We start from the raw sequence: 21,843 nt of genomic DNA, 5'->3' as shown, positions 1-21,843 counted from the left end.
ACCAGAATGATGATACAGTCTTCTTGTTGGGTGTGGCTGTGGGTCATTGATACCACCAAAACTATGCTGCAGTCCTGTTGTTGGGTGTGGCTGTGGTTCATTGATACCACCAAAACTATGCTCCAGTCCTGTTGTTGGGTGTGGCTGTGGTTCATTGATACCACCAAAACTATGCTGCAGTCCTCTTGTTGGGTGTGGCTGTGGGTCATTGATACCACCAGAATGATGATACAGTCCTCTTGATAGGTGTGGCTGTGCGTTATTGATACCACTAGAATGATGATACAGTCCTCTTGATAGGTGTGGCTGTGGGTTATTGATACTACTAGAATGATGATACAGTCCTCTTGATAGGTGTGGCTGTGGGTCATTGATACTACCAGAATGATGATACAGTCCTCTTGATAGGTGTGGCTGTGCGTTATTGATACCACTAGAATGATGATACAGTCCTCTTGATAGGTGTGGCTGTGGGTTATTGATACTACTAGAATGATGATACAGTCCTCTTGATAGGTGTGGCTGTGGGTCATTGATAATACTAGAATGATGATACAGTCCTCTTGATAGGTGTGGCTGTGCATTATTGATACTACTAGAATGATGATACAGTCCTCTTGATGGATGTGGCTGTGGGTCATTGATACCACTATATTGATGATACAGTCCTCTAGTTCGGTGTGGCTGTGGTTCATTGATACCACCAGAATGATGATACAGTCCTCTTAATAGGTGTGGCTGTGGGTCATTGATACTACTAGAATGATGATACAGTCCTCTTGATAGGTGTGGCTGTGGGTCATTGATAATACTAGAATGATGATACAGTCCTCTTGTTGGGTGTGGCTGTAGGTCATTTATACCACCAAAACTATGCTGCAGTCCTGTTGTTGGGTGTGGCTGTGGTTCATTGATACCACCAAAACTATGCTGCAGTCCTCTTGTTGGGTGTGGCTGTGGGTAATTGATACCACCAGAATGATGATACAGTCCTCTGGATAGGTTCGGTTGTGGGTCATTGATACTACTAGAATGATGATACAGTCCTCTTGATAGGTGTGGCTGTGGGTCATTGATACTACTAGAATGATGATACAGTCCTCTTGATAGGTGTGGCTGTGGGTCATTGATACCACCAGAATGATGATACAGTCCTCTTGGTAGGTGTGGCTGTGGGTCATTGATACTACTAGAATGATGATACAGTCCTCTTGATAGGTGTGGCTGTGGGTCATTGATACTACTAGAATGATGATACAGTCCTCTTGATAGGTGTGGCTGTGCGTTATTGATACTACTAGAATGATGATACAGTCCTCTTGATAGGTGTGGCTGTGGGTTATTGATACCACTTGAATGATGATACAGTCCTCTTGATAGGTGTGGCTGTGTGTCATTGATAATACTAGAATGATGATACAGTCCTCTTGATAGGTGTGGCTGTGCATTATTGATACTACTAGAATGCTGATACAGTCCTCTTGATGGATGTGGCTGTGGGTCATTGATACCACTATAATGATGATACAGTCCTCTAGTTCGGTGTGGCTGTGGTTCATTGATACCACCAGAATGATGATACAGTCCTCTTGATAGGTGTGGCTGTGTGTCATTGATACTACTAGAATGATGATACAGTCCTCTTGTTGGGTGTGGCTGTGGGTTATTGATACCACTAGAATGATGATACAGTCCTCTTGATGGGTGAGGCTGTGGGTCATTGATACCACCAAAACTATGCTGCAGTCCTGTTGTTGGGTGTGGCTGTGGTTCATTGATACCACCAAAACTATGCTGCAGTCCTCTTGTTGGGTGTGGCTGTGGGTCATTGATAATACTAGAATGATGATACAGTCCTCTGGATAGGTTCGGTTGTGGGTCATTGATACCACCAGAATGATGATACAGTCCTCTTGATGGATGTGGCTGTGGGTCATTGATACCACTATAATGATGATACAGTCCTCTAGTTGGGTGTGGCTGTGGGTCATTGATACCACCAGAATGATGCTACAGTCCTCTTGTTGGGTGTGGCTGCAGGTCATTGATACCACCAGAACTATGCTGCAGTCCTCCTATTGGGTGTGGCTGTGGGTTATTGATACCACCAGATGATGATACAGTCTTCTTGTTGGGTATGTCTGTGGGTTATTGATACCACCAAAACTATGCTGCAGTCCTCTTGTTGGGTATGGCTGTGGGTTATTGATACCACCAGAATGATGATACAGTCCTCTTGTTGGGTATGGCTGTGGGTTATTGATACCATCAGAATGATGATACAGTCCTCTTGTTAGGTGTGGCTGTGGGTCATTGATACCACCAGAATGATGATACAGTCCTCTTGTTGGGTGTGGCTGTGGGTCATTGATACCACCAGAATGATGATACAGTCCTCTTGTTGGGTATGGCTGTGGGTTATTGATACCACCAGAATGATGATATAGTCTTCTTGTTGGGTGTGGCTGTGGGTCATTGATACCACCAAAACTATGCTGCAGTCCTGTTGTTGGGTGTGGCTGTGGTTCATTGATACCACCAAAACTATGCTGCAGTCCTCTTGTTGGGTGTGGGTAATTGATACCACCAGAATGATGATACAGTCCTCTTGGTAGGTGTGGCTGTGGGTCATTGATACTACTAGAATGATGATACAGTCCTCTTGATAGGTGTGGCTGTGGGTCATTGATACTACCAGAATGATGATACAGTCCTCTTGATAGGTGTGGCTGTGCATTATTGATACTACTAGAATGATGATACAGTCCTCTTGATAGGTGTGGCTGTTGGTCATTGATACTACCAGAATGATGATACAGTCCTCTTGATAGGTGTGGCTGTGGGTCATTGATACCACTAGAATGATGATACAGTCCTCTTGATAGGTGTGGCTGTGGGTTATTGATACTACTAGAATGATGATACAGTCCTCTTGATAGGTAAGGCTGTGGGTCATTGATAATACTAGAATGATGATACAGTCCTCTTGTTAGGTGTGGCTGTGGGTTATTGATACTACTTGAATGATGATACAGTCCTCTTGATAGGTGTGGCTGTGCATTATTGATACCACTAGAATGATGATACAGTCCTCTTGATGGGTGAGGCTGTGGGTCATTGATACCACCAAAACTATGCTGCAGTCCTGTTGTTGGGTGTGGCTGTGGTTCATTGATACCACCAAAACTATGCTGCAGTCCTCTTGTTGGGTGTGGCTGTGGGTAATTGATACCACCAGAATGATGATACAGTCCTCTGGATAGGTTCGGTTGTGGGTCATTGATACCACCAGAATGATGATACAGTCCTCTTGATAGGTGTGGCTGTGGGTCATTGATACTACTAGAATGATGATACAGTCCTCTTGATAGGTGTGGCTGGGTCATTGATACTACCAGAATGATGATACAGTCCTCTTGATAGGTGTGGCTGTGCGTTATTGATACTACTAGATTGATGATACAGTCCTCTTGATAGGTGTGGCTGTGGGTTATTGATACTACTTGAATGATGATACAGTCCTCTTGATAGGTGTGGCTGTGGGTCATTGATAATACTAGAATGGTGATACAGTCCTCTTGATAGGTGTGGCTGTGCATTATTGATACTACTAGAATGATGATACAGTCCTCTTGATGGATGTGGCTGTGGGTCATTGATACCACTATAATGATGATACCGTTCCATAGTTTGGTGTGGCTGTGGTTCATTGATACCACCAGAATGATGATACAGTCCTCTTGATAGGTGTGGCTGTGGGTCATTGATACTACTAGAATGATGATACAGTCCTCTTGATAGGTGTGGCTGTGGGTCATTGATACTACTAGAATGATGATACAGTCCTCTTGATAGGTGTGGCTGTGCGTTATTGATACTACTAGAATGATGATACAGTCCTCTTGATAGGTGTGGCTGTGGGTTATTGATACTACTAGAATGATGATACAGTCCTCTTGATTGGTGTGGCTGTGGGTCATTGATAATACTAGAATGATGATACAGTCCTCTTGATAGGTGTGGCTGTGCATTATTGATACTACTACTAGAATGATGATACAGTCCTCTTGATGGATGTGGCTGTGGGTCATTGATACCACTATAATGATGATACAGTCCTCTAGTTCGGTGTGGCTGTGGTTCATTGATACCACCAGAATGATGATACAGTCCTCTTGATAGGTGTGGCTGTGGGTCATTGATACCACCAGAATGATGATACAGTTTTCTTGTTGGGTGTGGCTGTGGGTCATTGATACCACCAAAACTATGCTGCAGTCCTGTTGTTGGGTGTGGCTGTGGTTCATTGATACCACCAGAATGATGATACAGTCCTCTTGTTGGGTGTGGCTGTGGGTCATTGATACCACCAGAATGATGATACAGTCCTCCTGTTGGGTGTGGCTGTGGGTCATTGATATCACTAGAATGATGATACAGTCCTCTTGTTGGGTGTGGCTGTGGGTCATTGATACCACCAGAATGATGATACAGTCCTCTGGATAGGTTCGGTTGTGGGTCATTGATACCACCAGAATGATGATACAGTCCTCTTGGTAGGTGTGGCTGTGTGTCATTGATACTACTAGGATGATGATACCGTCCTCTTGATAGGTGTGGCTGTGGGTCATTGATAATACTAGAATGATGATACAGTCCTCTTGATAGGTGTGGCTGTGCATTATTGATACTACTAGAATGATGATACAGTCCTCTTGATAGGTGTGGCTGTGCATTATTGATACTACTAGAATGATGATACAGTCCTCTTGATAGGTGTGGCTGTGGGTCATTGATACTACTAGAATGATGATACAGTCCTCTTGATAGGTGTGGCTGTGGGTCATTGATAATACTAGAATGATGATACAGTCCTCTTGATAGGTGTGGCTGTGCATTATTGATACTACTAGAATGATGATACAGTCCTCTTGATGGATGTGGCTGTGGGTCATTGATACCACTATAATGATGATACCGTTCCATAGTTCGGTGTGGCTGTGGTTCATTGATACCACCAGAATGATGATACAGTCCTCTTGATAGGTGTGGCTGTGGGTCATTGATACTACTAGAATGATGATACAGTCCTCTTGATAGGTGTGGCTGTGGGTCATTGATAATACTAGAATGATGATACAGTCCTCTTGATAGGTGTGGCTGTGCATTATTGAAACTACTAGAATGATGATACAGTCCTCTTGATGGATGTGGCTGTGGGTCATTGATACTACTATAATGATGATACAGTCCTGTAGTTGGATGTGGCTGTGGGTCATTGACATCACCAGGATGATGATACAGTCCTCTTGTTGGGTGTGGCTGTGGGTCATTGATACTACTAGAATGATGATACAGTCCTCTTGATAGGTGTGGCTGTGGGTCATTGATAATACTAGAATGATGATACAGTCCTCTTGATAGGTGTGGCTGTGGGTTATTGATACTACTAGAATGATGATACAGTCCTCTTGATAGGTGTGGCTGTGGGTCATTGATAATACTAGAATGATGATACAGTCCTCTTGATAGGTGTGGCTGTGCATTATTGATACTACTAGAATGATGATACAGTCCTCTTGATGGATGTGGCTGTGGGTCATTGATAATACTAGAATGATGATACAGTCCTCTTGATAGGTGTGGCTGTGCATTATTGATACTACTAGAATGATGATACAGTCCTCTTGATGGATGTGGCTGTGGGTCATTGATACCACTATAATGATGATACAGTCCTGTAGTTGGATGTGGCTGTGGGTCATTGACATCACCAGGATGATGATACAGTCCTCTTGTTGGGTGTGGCTGTGGGTCATTGATACCACCAGAATGATGATACAGTCCTCTTTTCGGGTGTGGCTGATGGTCATTGATACCACCAGGATGATGATGCAGTCCTCTTGTTGGGTGTGGCTGTGGGTCATTGATACCACTAGAATGATGCTGCAGTCCTCTTGTTGGGTGTGGCTGTGGTTCATTGATACCACCAGAATGATGATACAGTTCTCTTGTTGGGTGTGGCTGTGGGTCATTGATATCACCAAAATGATGCTACAGTCCTCTTGTTGGGTGTGGCTGTGGGTTATTGAAACCACTAGAATGATGATACAGTCCTCTTTTTGGGTGTGGCTGTGGTTCATTGATACCACTAGAATGATGATACAGTCTTCTAGTTGGGTGTGGCTGTGGGTCATTGATACCACTAGAATGATGATACAGTCCTCTTGTTGGGTGTGGCTGTGGGTCATTGATACCACCAGAATGATGCTACAGTCCTCTTGTTGTGTGTGGCTCTGGGTCATTGATACCACTTGAATGATGATACAGTACTCTTTTTGGGTGTGGCTGTGGGTCATTGATACCACTAGAATGATGATACAGTCCTCTTGTTGGGTGTGGCTGTGGGTCATTGATACCACCAGAATGATGCTACAGTCCTCTTGTTGTGTGTGGCTCTGGGTCATTGATACCACTTATATGATGATACAGTACTCTTTTTGGGTGTGGCTGTGGGTCATTGAGACCACCAGAATGATGATACAGTCCTTTAAATGTTTGTGGCTGTGGGTCATTGATACCACCAGAATGATGTTACAGTCCTCTTGTTGGATGTGGCTGTGGTTCATTTATACCACCAGAACTATGCTGCAGTCCATTTGTTGGTTGTGGCCGTGGGTCATTGATACCACCAAAACTTTGCTGCAGTCCTCTTGTTGGGTGTGGCTGTGGTTCATTGATACCACCATAGTAATGCTGTCATCTTGATATATTCATGTTATTGTTGTGAAGTTTAGTTTATAGCATACAAGTGTAAGGTCTTTTACAAGGTCAAAATGAAAAGTCAAAATTTTGGTTGAATTCAAATCATATGAAATAAATTTGATTGACAATTAATATTGGATTCAAAAGTTGAATGAAGATTAATATTAACTGTTATATTTAAGGTGGGGTAAGCGTGCTGCCCACAACCGTGCCCAGATTGTATACTACATGGCTGAGAATCTTGAGATCCGGCGTGAGGAAATAGCTGGGCGGCTGGCCGAAATGACGGGGCGATCCATGGAGGATGCGCTCCGAGAGGTGGATCTGTCCATCACTAGGCTTTTCCACTGGGGTGCATACTGTGATAAGTATGGAGGCACCGTTCAGGTACCCACCGCTCATAGTATGGGCATTATTTAAGTCAACAGCATTGCACAAATATTTCTTAGATGTTATTGTAAATTCAAAATTTGACTACAGTACAACAATAATGTTATGATAACCAAAGTTAATAAAAAGTTTTACAGTTTTCATGTATTTTATATGTATATATAGTGTTTATGTGACAATACTTGCAATTAGTGTAGCTATCAGGTCCTGTTGAAATGCATTCAAACGGGCAACCCATTATGTAATATTATTCGATGATTGCCCCTACATGTCAATACTGGTCTCATTTGTTCTCATATGGTAATATGTTGGTTTATCTATAATATTGCATTTCCCTAATAATTTTCATTTATATCTTATATTAGAGGGTTATTTTAAATTGACATCTTATATTAGAGGGTTAAAAAGTATAAGTTGGAAAACTAAACTGCTAGAACCTCTTGGCTTTTTACTGAACCAAATACCAATTGCATCCCTTTGATATACTAGTATCCTGATGTTTATGTTACAGGAGACGAGCCTGTACGGGGCGACAATCAAGATTCATGAGCCGATGGGTGTGATTGGTATTGCTTGCTCGGACAGCTACCCCCTGCTGGGATTCGTGTCATTGTTCGCCCCTGCGGTTGTCCGTGGTAACACCATCGTCATTATCCCCAGCGAGAAATACCCACTGATGGCCATGGATTTCTATCAGGTAACAATGACAACAATAGTTGTTTATCACATCTTAATGTTGTGTTTCCTTACATTTTGTTTATAGAAGAAAACTTATTGATTTGGAGCAACTGGCTTAAAGTGTATGATTTCCCTGTCAGTCACTTCCATATAAAAACATTTGTTTATGGCGATTGTTTAGTGATCTTGCATTTGTATTTCCACTGTGAAGGTGTTTGACACATCTGACCTGCCTGGGGGTGTTGTGAACATTATCACTGGAGACAGGGACCATCTCACCAAGTTCCTGGCTGAGCACCAGGATGTACAGTCAATGTGGTACTTTGGCTGTGCAGAGGGATCCAAGTATGTCGAGTACATATCAGCTGAGAACGTGAAACGAACCTGGGTCAATTATGGGTAAGCATATCATAGAATGTGTTAGCGTGTATGACCAGGTAAAATTTATATACTGGATGTTAAAACCAGGCATTAGTGTCTTTTAGCATTATTTAAGGATGAAAAACAGATGTAAATGGCCAATATTACGATACCAAGGCACAGGGTATATAGTGAAAATGTCACTTCTGAAAACCAGTTCAAGTTCAATTCTGAGCAATCGTACAGATGATTATCTGAATACTCAAGTACAGATTTTACTACCCCTTGCCATCCCCAATTATTAATAATAATTAAGTGAAATTATTTATTCATGTTTAGCTTTAATCTGCCAGAAATTTAAGTGTCCCAACGGAATACCGATTTTGAAGTTCAAGTTTCCAGGCTTTCAAGCGGGCCCTTCTTTTCCTAGTTTTCCCTCCTTTTTTGTTGGGCTCCTACATTTCCCTACTTTTTTGTAAAATTAGTATGAGAAATAATGCATAAACAAGCAAATTCGTTGAATTGATATCCCCTGCCTGATTGGGCTAAGTCAAGGAATGGAAATCAATTGTTGATGAAATATATATATATGAGTTTGAGTTTGATTGCAACTGTTTGAAATTAAAAAAAAATATTGTATATAATGTAACATTTAGAATTGACCAAGAAACCTAGTTTATGACTCCATGTTACCCAGTTCCAAACTAATCTAAGATTTCATCAAGGCAAACATTCTGATCAAGTTTCATGAAGATTAGTCCAGATATATTGCAAAAAAATATAGCCTCTAGAGTGTCCACAAGGTTTTTTTAAGATTTGACTCAGTGACCTCATTTTTGACCCCACATGACCTACTAGTTATTATACCCCCCAAAACAAAGTTTGGGGGGTATACTGGAATCGGGTTGTCCGTCCGTCTGTCCGTCTGTCCGTCCGTCTTTTTTTTGTCCGGGATTCATCTTTGTCGTTATTGAACGAATCTTTTTCAAACTTTCAAATATTAATGACCATGATGTAAACCTGTGCCTCCGTGGATTTGGTCAGAATCGCATGATCCTGAGTGGAGTTGTGGCCCCTTAATGAGTTAAATTGGGCAAAATTAGCTTTGACCGGGATTCATCTTTGTCGTTATTGAACGAATCTTTTTCAAACTTTCAAATATTATTGACCATGATGTAAACCTGTGCCTCCGTGGATTTAGTCAGAATCGCATGATCCTGAGTGGAGTTGTGGCCCCTTAATGAGTTAAATTGGGCAAAATTAGCTTTGTCCAGGATTCTTCTTTGAAGCTATTGAACAAATCTTTTTCAAACTTTCAAATATTAATAGCCATGATGTAAACCTTTGCCTACATGAATCGCATGATCCTGAGTGGAGTTGTGGCCCCTTAATGAGTTAAATTGGGCAAAATTAGCTTTGTCCAGGATTCTTCTTTGAAGCTATTGAACAAATCTTTTTCAAACTTTCAAATATTAATAGCCATGATGTAAACCTTTGCCTACATGAATTTGGTGGGAAATAAATGTATTGCCTTGTGCGTTCTAGTGATACCATAACTAAGGCCAGGGCAAACAACCTAGACAGGGAAGGGGTGGGGGGTATTCGTTAGCCTTTGGCTTACAGTTCTAGTTTCAAACTATTTCAAGATTTCATTGAGGCATTTTGATTAAGTTTCATGGAAATTAGAGCAGATGTATTGCCTCTAGAGTGTTCCCAAGATTTCTTTAAGATATGATCTAGTGACCTAGTTTTTGACACATGACCCACTTTTAAAACGCAGTCTACATTAAACTCAAGAGAACATTCTAACCATGTTTGAACTTAATCACCACCATAAAATAGTTTCGGACAAGATTTTTGAAAGATTTGACTTAGTGACCTAATTTCTTATCACATGTGACCCAGTTTAAAATATGTCGAAGATTTCATCAAGGAAAACATTCTGATCAAGTTTAATGAATATAAGACCATACATATTGCCTCTAATGTGTTTCAAAGATTTGACCTAGTGACCTAATTTTTGAACCCATGTGACTCACTTTTTTAAGTGGTCCATATTTATTCAAGAGGTACATCATGACTAATTTTGAACATAACTTGACCTATCATTACCATATGGTTCTGGACAAGATTTGACCTAGTGACCTAATTTTCGATCATATGTAACCCAGTTTTATTTACGACCAAGAGTTCAACAAGGAAAACATTCTGATAAAGTTTCATGAATATTTGACCATGTATAATGCCTCTAGTATATTCAAAAGATTTTTCTAGAATTGACCTAGTAACCTAGTTTTTGACCCATGTGACCCACTTTTAAAATAGGTCGAGATATGATCAAGGGGAACATTCTAACCAAGTTTTAACATTTTCTGATCAATGCCTACCAAGATATGTACCGGACGGAAGGACGGACAGAATGATGGATGGACACCACCAAAACAATATCCCCCTACCGAAATCTTTGATTCGGCAGGGGATAATAACTAAATGCATTGTTTGAAAATCTTTATTGAGCCATTTCTAGTACTTTTGTAGGATTAATTTGATGTAGTAGGTCTCCAGTGCTGCAAGAGGGGTTCTATGATGAGAATGAGTGGTGCATGTTCACAAGTCAGAGACACCATTTCCAGGTTCATCTCATTATCCTGTGGCTGAATCCCTCTAGAAACACTGGTTTCTAAGCAAAGATAATTTAAAAATTAAACGAAACTTACCTTGGTTAAGGTGAAGTTTGATTTCAATTCTTTGAGTAAAGAATTGAGGGAGGGCTTAACTGAGACACGGTGCGCATGCGCAGAGCACTTTCTTAAGGTGTTTTTGCTTACATTCATCAACTAAGGTTTGAATGTGATTTCTCTAGATCAAACATACTATGGGTGGGAGGGTGTGGCAGTTAAGCCCCCCCTCAATTCTTTTCTCAAAGAATTGAAATCAAACTTCACCTTAACCAAGGTAAGTTTCGTTTAATTTTTAAATTCTTTTTCGTTTAAAGAATTTCGTATGAGCTGAATGTGACAAAAACATTATCTACATCGCAAGATGCCTTCTTGGAACTTGTCACTTTTGTTTATCACTGGTTTGTCATAAAACTTTCTAAATGTACCTTCTCTTGACCATCCCGCTTTAGCAAGAATGTCCGCTATAGGTACTGCTGATGTACTTGCTTTTGATGTCACGGCAGATCTAACACTGTGTGAACTGAAATCCTTTACATTTATTCCAGCTCTACACATAACTGTCTTTATCCTTCTCGAGATGGTGTCTCTAGTTACAGTTGCGTGTGGTTTGACAATACTCATAAAAAACTTTCCAGAATTACCATTGTGTCTGAGCACACTAGTACGGGAAAGGTATTCTTTCAAAACAGTATAAATGCATAATCCCCTATCTGGAGGATAAGCTCTAAACGAAACACAATCAACATTATGTCTGGGCCTGCTTTGCTTAAGATGCTCATTAAATTGTAACACATATTCAGACTTCAACTTTTTGTAACATTTAAAGTTCAACAAATGTAACGTATGTACACTTGAAGCTTGAGTCAAGGCCATAAGCATTACTAGCTTCAAAGTGAGATCCTTTAAAGATAAATGTTTCACTGGTGAAAGTTTCTTTAAATACACTATATCTTCATCCCAGGTATATGTATATCTAGGTTTGGAAGGTCTAAATGCAAAAACTCCTTTCATGTATCGTATAATAAGTGGATGATTCCCTACTCTAAAACCATCAAACTGTAAACCTAGTGCCGAGATAGCTCCTCTTGCTGTGTTTAAACTTTCATATCCTAGACCTTTTGAATATTGGGATGTTAGAAATTCCACTACTGTTTCCAGCGTTGGTAAAATTGGAGATGTTTCCCTTTCACTACAGTACTGAAACCACCTTTTGATATGCGTGTTATATTATTTCTTAGTCCCTGGTCTCCAAGATAGCATGATAATATTGGTAGTTTCCTCTGAAAATCCTCTGTGTCTGAAGTTCTCCCTGATACTTTGCAAACAACAGCCTCATAATCATAGTCCTCTTGTTCGTATTCATCGTCGTAATTTTCAATTACGTCCAGTCGTTTTGCAAACGAATTTAAAACCTCTGAATGTTGTTTCATTGTACTTTGTATACTATTTAATGCCGAGAGCATTTTGTCCTCTGATGCCGACAGTTTTGTCTGCATATTTTCTGAGAACGGCGTTGATTTTTTGGTCTGTCCTTCGTCACGATTTCTTTTAGCGGGAGCTTTCCCTTTTTTTGAACTTTCCGTCGAATGTGCCAAACTACGTTTGGTTTTGTCAGTGTCTTTCCCAACAACGTTGGGACCCACGTCGGCCCTTTTGAAAAACACGTGGACCATGTCATAGAGTAAAAAACACCCAAAAGTATCGTAAATATAACTTGTCAGCGATCAAAATTGTAAATTTCCAATAAAATGAGTTTACAGTGCACCATTGTACATAAAAGCTATACTCCTATAATTCTAATAATTGATCTACGATCAATTTAACATAGTTAAATTTCGTTCCTGCTAACTGCGGAAGTCGCAACCGAAAAGTGCGCTGCGCATACGCACCGTATCTCAGGTAATATATATATGCTATTGATAAATAGGTTTAGTAATCATTTGCTTTCATCCAAAAAGGTAAGTAAAGAGGCCTACTATCCCTACTTTTTGCTCTTAATATCCCTATTTATCCCTACTTTTTCAAAAATATATTCCTACTTTTATCCCTTCTTTTTTATGCCCCCTTTTGAAAAAAGTGGGGTATATTGTTTTGCACATGTCGGTCGGTCGGTCGGTCGGTCTGTCTGTCTGTCGGTCGGTCGGTCGGAATACCAAATGGTTTCCGATCAATAACTTGAGAACGCTTTGACCGAGGGACCTCATACTTGGTATGTGTATTGGTCATCACCAGCAGATGAACCCTATTGATTTTGAGGTCAGTGGGTCAAAGGTCAAGGTCAGTGTGACCTTTACATGAAAAACGGTTTCCGATCAATAACTTGAGAACGCTTTGACCCAGGAACCTCATACTTGGTAGGTGTATTGGTCATGACCAGCAGATGAACCCTATTGATTTTGAGGTCAGTGGGTCAAAGGTCAAGGTCAGTGTGACCTTAACATGAAAAACGGTTTCCGATCAATAACTTGAGAACGCTTTGACCCAGGGACCTCATACTAGGTAGGCTTATTGGTCATGACCAGCAGATGAACCCTATTGATTTTGAGGTCAGTGGGTCAAAGGTCAAGGTCAGTGTGACCTTTACATGAAAAACGGTTTCCGATCAATAACTTGAGAACGCTTTGACCCAGGAACCTCATACTTGGTAGGTGTATTGGTCATGACCAGCAGATGAACCCTATTGATTTTGAGGTCAAAGGTCAAGGTCAGTGTGACCTTAACATGAAAAACGGTTTCCGATCAATAACTTGAGAACGCTTTGACCCAGGGACCTCATACTAGGTAGGCTTATTGGTCATGACCAGCAGATGAACCCTATTGATTTTGAGGTCAGTGGGTCAAAGGTCAAGGTCAGTGTGACTGTAAGCTGAAAAAAGGTTTTCTGATTGTCCATATTTTATTTTCTTATATAGTAGACAGTAGAAATTTATATGTCACTAAATGCATGAGTTGAAGTATCAGTTTTCAGTGAACATCTAGTTTAATTATGCCCCCCTTCGAAGCAGAGGGGTTATATAATTGCTTTGCACATGTCGGTCGGTCTGTTGGAAGACCAAAGCTTGTCCGAGTGATAACTCAACAATTCCCGGACCTATGGTCATCAAACTTGACATGAAGATTAGGTATGACCAGTAGATGACCTGCCTCATATGCATCCAATGACAAATCAGCTGTCATTTCAGTCCATGCATATTTCATTCAATTGTCCAAATATTTCTGGCAACTTGGCGCTCAGGGGGCATAATGTTTGACAAACATCTCTTGTTATTGGTCATTTGAAAGCTTGAGTGTCCCTTCTGAAAAATTGGTGTACCAGGGATTCCAGGACTCAGTTAGTGTCGAACACTGTCTTTAGTTTGGAGGGTATTTTCATTTAATTGCAAATATAGACTCTGAGAATATTACCTTCATTGGGTATTCTAATATAAATGTTATGTAATGTACATGTTTGTATCTGATGAAAAAAGTTAATTTATTTATAGATATATCAATTGTTCTGCAAGGAATACTCCAGCTTGAATTCATTTTTCCAGAACTTGATATTATTCATTACCCCTGTCAATGCAGGTTTGAGCGAGACTGGGAGGATCCGGAGCAGGGCCAGGGTGGGGAGTTTCTCTACCAGGCTGTACAGGTGAAGAACATCTGGGTTCCCATGGGAGACGTGTTTGCCAACTAACCAGCCCCACACACACTCAATCTTGGCCCACATTTCCACCTCTCTAGACTGATCTTTCATTTCTGATGTTGGAAAATGTTGCCTACTATTCATGGTTCTTATTGCCATTAGAATACAAAATTGCAAAATTACAAAATTGTTACTGATAAAAAAAGTGGAATGATCGTGTTTTATTTTCTTTGGAGTACATGCCTTAATAAATCTTTTTTTGCTATTTTCATGATGATTATACATTTTCTTTTCATATAAAGTATAAATTTTCCTCTATCATTTTTTTTTATTTAGAATCCGGTGTTTGCAAGGGTTGTATAGGCTGGTTTTTACTCTGTTTGTTGTCTTTAAACATGTATTTACTTTCTACAAAATTTTTTATTGAAAAGCATAGTTGATTGAAATTTCTATTTGTTCAGTAGAACTGTTTTAAGTATTATTATCCAAAGTGTTATTGCAAACAGGAAGTTTATTTAGAAACCTTGCTGGTGAAAGCAATGTTTTGTATGAAGTCCCAATTACCAGGACCCACCCTGCCCATACCCGACTGACTCATCAGTGTCCGGACAAGGCGGGGCTAATCAGTTGCCTGTTTCTATCCACATGACCTTCAACAAACTGCACTTGTCAACAGAAGTGAAAACTGTTTTTTTTTCTTTAAATTTATTCTTATAAACTAGGTTATAACATCGGCATAATTTCTAGTTCCTCATAAGACAACTCAGAAAAGTAGGAATACTGACATTTCTTTTCATAATGTTGCTCTATGCATTTTTGGCATTAGTAAGATTTCAAAGTGACTTTTGAAGTAGAAGAAATAATCCTTCAAAATGTATTAATCATTTAGTGTAAGAACTTGATGAGGTGTCATACATAATTATAATATTTGCTAGTCTTAGAGTAGTAACTAGCATTATTTTATAACTACATGGAAACATTTTGAGTGTATTGTATTTGTTCTGTGGTATGCACACAGTTAAACCAAAACTGACTAGAAAAAAACTACTCTAAACTGCACGTGAGTAAACATGCATTTAACAAATTAATGATATACATAAGGGAGGCAACTTAAATGAAACACATTAAGTATCTGTCGTTTACTTTTAACAATGTATTGATTTCAAGTTTGTTCAAAATAAAAAAAATCTATGTGAAAATGAAAACATGCGTTCGTATCAAAACAAAAGGAAATATTACTGAATAATGTGCATGTTCTGGACATGGAACTGTATTTGCAAATAGTAAAAGTCTTTAAGGTTTAAATACAATAAAATATACCATGCTAATCCAATATTTGAAGAATTTGACCCCAAAAAAGCTGTCGACTGCATGCCTTTGACAGAAACTCTCCATAAAGAATAGTATTATGAAGTGACATAACCAGTCCAACCCAGCTTCTGCAAAAGGCTAGCACGTCAAATAACATGACAATATATTCGCTGAATATGAGATAACTTTAAAATTAGTTTAAAATTGGTTTAAAATATTTGTTGTTGTTTTTTGCCACAAAGGAAACTCAGTTTAGAATAATATAATACAAATGTTATAAATTTAGAATAAGAAATGTACATGAATATTGCATTTAATTATTAGTAATCAACTCGTTTTAATGAAACAAAGTTTATTGTAATTAATGTCATTATTCCTTTGCCATTTTTAAATATGTACACAATATGAGACATGAAACTGGTAAGGTTACACAATACGAGATGAGAAAATGGCAAGCTACACAATATGAGATGATAGAGGAAAGGAACACAAAGATTTATTAAAGAGGGTCACGATGTGATTCTCTGTAACCTTACCACTCACACACTCCATAATAAATCATTTATTTACATGTTTGTTAATACTATATCTTTAAGGCAGTATTTAAATATGGGATTTGAGTTGTATTACTTCAAGTTCAAATTTGTGACTTTTATATGTCTTGCATAAGTTTGAGAACAAATGGGATGTGGTTGACACAAGTGTGTTCCTATTTATTAGGTCTTTTTGCATTTTAGCTTCTGTTCATTTATTAGGTACAGTGGATTATTCATGAATAATATGAGTGTGTATGTACATGTAATGTATAGAACAAGTTCCATAGACATCAATTTGTTGGTAACAGTTTGTAGCTTTCATTTCATACTTGGCTCTTCCAGGAATCAACATTCATACTAGCTAAAAAACAAAACCAAGCAAAACTGTTTTTTAGTATACATGTTTAGTTTAAAATTTAAACCCTCCATAAACTAGGTTTTAACATGTTTGACATTGGAGAATGTAATAGTTGGCCAAGTTGACGAGAAAAAAATGGGGGAAAAACTTTATACTATAGAAAGGACGCAGAGAAAACCTGTTTAAATTGGTAGCCATCATATTAGTATTGACAATTTTATTGAAACCTGAAAATGCCATGGTTATTAAATAGACCAGCACATGATTGTACATAAATGCTAGAATATATTGAAATAACAATGGTACAAGAGGTATAAAGCACGATAGATAATTGCAATACTGTATTAAGTAATCAATAAACAACAATTTTTATTCTGTCATCCAAATGTCCCTCTCCTCAAGCTTTCAAATTATTTGTTGTTGTGGTGAATAAAAGCAAACAGCCATATACATTTTGTATTGTATTAAAAGTTCAGCTAAGTTTTTCAAACGTATCTACTTTACACAGTGATTAACGGTCTATATTGGTGTATACCAATGCACATGCTTACATCTTTTTGAAATAGGAATGTACATATTGGTTTGGTTTGCTAAATATTATTTAATTCAAAAATCTTTTTAATGTGTTTGTAGCTTTACAATACCTATTCTAAGTAGTGTTCTAGCTGTGTTCCAGATTTTTGAAGAACATTCCTGTTATATTATTGCTAGTCAAGTACATGTAATAAGAGCTGTGTATATGTTCATGGCATAGTTCAGTTTTCTAGGAGTATTATAGATCTTTTGAATTTGTATACATATATCAGTTCATGAGTGTTTCAATATTTTTTCAGTATTAGATCTATAAATAAAATCAGAGTAATGACAGAAAGCAATACTTTTACGAATGGTGGAAAAAGATAGATATTTTAAGTTAAATAAAAAATTGATTTATGTACTAAATTATCAAAAATATGTCACTTTGGTTTGCTCTTTCAGAGCAGTGAAAATATCAAATTGTTTTACTGCATTGAATATAAGAGCAGTGGAAATGACATATTTCACCATAAAGCATAAAGAGAAAGACACTTGATACACAATTTAAAGACCACAAAAATCTAGACCACAAAAATCTAACTTGAATTCATAAGCATTTACATTTGAATCTGACAGTGCGTAGTTCAGTTATTGAAATACTGTTTGATGGTGTCAAATTCATATATATTGTGTATTGTGCTCTTCACAAATAAACATGTTTGTTTTGTATCCTAGAGAGACAATAATATGGAAATAAAGTATTAAAATACATGTATGTTCCTCTTCATTTTTACAAAATAAACATTTTCTAGTTTTAAAGGAAATCATTTAAATGTCACAACGATGTACATGTTTCACAATGATGTCGTGTTTCACAATGATGTACATGTTCCACAACGATGCACATGTTCCACAACTATGTACTTGTTCGACAATGATGTACATGTTCGACAATGATGTACATGTTTCACAACGATGTACATGTTCGACAATGATGTACATGTTTCACAACGATGTACATGTTCGACAACGATGTACGTGTTCCACAATGATGTACATGTTTCACAACGATGTACATGTTCGACAACGATGTACGTGTTCCACAATGATGTACATGTTCGACAACGATGTACGTGTTCCACAACGATGTACATGTTTCACAACGATGTACATGTTCGACAACGATGTACATGTTCCACAATGATGTACATGTTTCACAATGATGTACATGTTCCACAACAATGTACATGTTTCACAACGATGTACATGTTTCACAATGATGTACATGTTCCACAACAATGTACATGTTTCTGAATGATGTACATGTTCGACATGTTTCACAATGTTGTACATGTTTGACAATGATGTACATGTTTCACAATGATGTACATGTTCCACAACAATGTACATGTTTCACAACGATGTACATGTTCGACAATGATGTACATGTTTCACAATGTTGTACATGTTCCGTCTAGTGAAAACCCTGTTCCTGAAACCTAGCTACCTAGGTGACACACAGTCATTTAAAAAAATAACATGTGACAATAAAAACTCAGATACCGTATTTTCTCGACTATAAGACGGGGAAATTGGGTCCCGATTTTTACCCCCAAAGTCGGGGACCCGTCTTATAAGCGAGTCGATAAAATATTAAAAAAAGATTCAAGTCAAAATCAGTAAAATTTTACATAGGGTATTCGTCTATCCAGTATATCGTGTGCTGATACAAGTATGGGGCAATTAAGTAAACAACAACACGAAATCTCTTCACCGCGCGTGCTCTGACGTCACACAGTGTACCGTTATATCTACATTTTTTCTCATGGCGCGTGTCTGTATAATTAGTTTGACAGATATATCAAATCAATAAATTGGAATCTTAATATGATGTAGGTACCTTACTGTCAATTTGATTAAGCAAACAAATGACAATGCGAATATGAATCCTTTATGTTCGTCGCCAATCAAGGGACATTATTGCCTAAAGCATAATTGCTAAACAAACACCTATTCATGCCTCGGCTTTTCGCAGTTGTTATTGAAGCCATTTATTTTGCCGAAGAACTTCATTGGTGTCTTCAATAAAAAAAAAACTAAAACAAACATATGTTGTTATTGATTAATTATTACAATTCCGATAAGTAACGACCTGTCCTGCAAACTTATGTACTCATTTTTAACCTACCTCCAAATAGAGAGCTCACAGTTGATCGCCATTTTCTTTGAGTAAAACAAAAACAGTTACCGCGAAAGTCGATAATTGTCCGTTGAGCTTGAACATTTTTACACATTAGGAAGAATTTTAGCATTTTAGATTTGCTTATAAATTGACCCCGTCTTATAAGCGAGTCGAAACAAAAAGCACCAGATTTCATGGGCAAAGTTAGGGGGCCGTCTTATAAGCGAATCGCCTTATAGTCGAGAAAATACGGTAATAGAAAGATAATAGAAAATGTATAACTTCAGATGTTTTAATGAAATAAACATCTTAGAAATAAAACAAACATCCTATTTCAAATTTGTCAGAACTAACTAGAGCTGTCACTGGATTTAATTATTATCCCCACTACACCACCTTCTTGTAATAAGATCACTGGGAGTGGTGTATGCCCATTGAATGCCCTATGTCCGTGAGAAGGCATCAATAAAGTTAATGGTCTTACTATATAGAAATAAGGACTTTAACATCTTGAAAGTAAGGCATGAATTATTTTTTTTCAACACAGTCAATATGTGTATGAAGTTTGAGGTCATACCTCAATAACATATGGAGAAAAGTAGACTTGTCCCTATGGCCCAGGAGAGACGGGACAAGATTATTCCTATATATAGCCCACAACACTAAGTGGTCCAGGTATAAAAACTATCTCATATTTTGAGTATTTGGTATCTTTCAAAACATCAGGATGATTAAATCAAAATGTGTCGAGTCAACTTCTTAAGCATACCAATCAAGGCACAAGAAAAACTTGTGATCCTAAAGTCAGTGTGGCAAATAAATGCTCAGGTCTTTTATATTTGACATTTTTTAGTTTATGTCATTAAGTATCTGTTTGGCTGTGGTATTGATAAAACATATGTTAATGATGATAGATGACAGGTCAACACCTTTCAAAAGACATCCAAAATCAAGATAATATTCAATTTGTTTTAGCTAAATTACCAAAAAAGCTTTTTTTTTCTATGCTTAACAGAGCTCAAAAGGCACAACTGAACAAAATGGCATGGCTGTCACTGACAACTACCAGACAACAGGGATATTAGAATACCTAGACTTTCTCCTACTAAAGACAGACAAGCTTAAAATAGAGCTAATTTCTCTGTCAACATATCATGCCATTTTATTAACTGTGCACCTCTGACTCCAGTAACTTTATACAATTTGCTCACCTTGTGTTTTGTCACATACAACCTACCATTCTTTTGTTTTAAGATATTAGTAATCACATAAAAATGTGTGTTATAGAACTGTTGGAAAATAGGCGGTCAAAGTCAAATCGTAAAGAAGAATTATAGTCGGAGGATTAGCCCGAGTCAATTGCAGACATTCAATGTTGTGAAGGTGTCCTATGTTTGTAGACTTGTGGGTTCAAAGGAAGACAATCGCAGGACTAGAACATTCCTACAAATCTGAGGGCTTGCAGGACTAGAACATTCCTACAAATCTGAGGGCTTGCAGGACTAGAACATTCCTACAAATCTGAGGGCTTGCAGGACTAGAACATTCCTACAATTCTGAGGGCTTAGAATTGCCAAAAGTGTTTGCATCTATTTCTTTATGACAGCTTGTGCAATTAACATGGGTGCTATATATGGCCATTTCGTATTAAAGCTCGTGTCTTAATTACTCTTTTATTAACACACTTATTCTGATTATACAGCAAACAAAAACTGCATAAAACTTCCACTGCAAACATTCAAGTTGTTTAAACACATGGGTGAAAGTTTGAATTTTTCAAAATACTGAAAATAGGGTATTTACAGAGGAAAATGCCATTTTTACAATACATTATATAGGATAAATATTTTCCAAAATACTGAATTCAGTATCAATACTGAAAATTTTCACCCATGTAAACATAAAAAAATGGCCATATAGTACCCATGATAAGTACACAAGCCATCAAAAAGAAATAAAAAATCAAATTTAGCTAAAATCAGTCCAAGAACGGTATATTTGACTTAAAAAACAACAGTTTCAAGTCTCGCATTTTTCTATTTTCAATTTGTAAACAATCATTCAGCTTAAACATTCAATAACTTTTTAGCTTGACTTCTTCTCGCCCCATTTTTAGCTCGAAAAAGGAGGCTTTACTACTCGTTCCGACGTCAGTTTCGAGTTTTAGGGCATTATGATTTTCACTTTTAACTCCAATACCCTTCATTCTATTCACTTAATACTTCACACAGTTGTTCACGACCATTACACAATGAGGTTACATAACTCAATATTATCCTAAATACAAATAATGGCACCTGATGGACTTCAGGTTTTAGGTCACAATGCATTGTGTGAGGTTCAAGTTTTATGGCAATTTTGGATTTTTATTATTAACTTCTATACACTTCGTTATAAGACCTGTCAATCAAATCCTGTCGTAAGGTCAATTGACTTAG

At 38.0% G+C, this 21,843-nt stretch overlaps 1 protein-coding gene across 1 annotated transcript in view; it reads left to right on the top strand.

The window, feature by feature from the left end:
* LOC128238844 (aldehyde dehydrogenase family 16 member A1-like) overlaps positions 1-17,994 on the top strand; it is a 114,764-nt gene extending 96,770 nt beyond the window's left edge. The window contains exons 13-16 of the mRNA XM_052955128.1: positions 6,948-7,152; positions 7,667-7,852; positions 8,045-8,232; positions 14,442-17,994. Coding sequence (XP_052811088.1) covers positions 6,948-7,152; positions 7,667-7,852; positions 8,045-8,232; positions 14,442-14,553 — 691 coding nt within the window. The 3' untranslated portion in view covers positions 14,554-17,994. The remainder of the gene's footprint in view (positions 1-6,947; positions 7,153-7,666; positions 7,853-8,044; positions 8,233-14,441) is intronic.
* The last annotated feature ends 3,849 nt before the right edge of the window (positions 17,995-21,843 follow it).

This window comes from Mya arenaria, chromosome 6 (genome assembly GCF_026914265.1).
Source record: "Mya arenaria isolate MELC-2E11 chromosome 6, ASM2691426v1".
Lineage (NCBI taxonomy): Eukaryota > Metazoa > Mollusca > Bivalvia > Myida > Myidae > Mya > Mya arenaria.
This window is presented reverse-complemented; position numbering and strand designations above follow the sequence as displayed.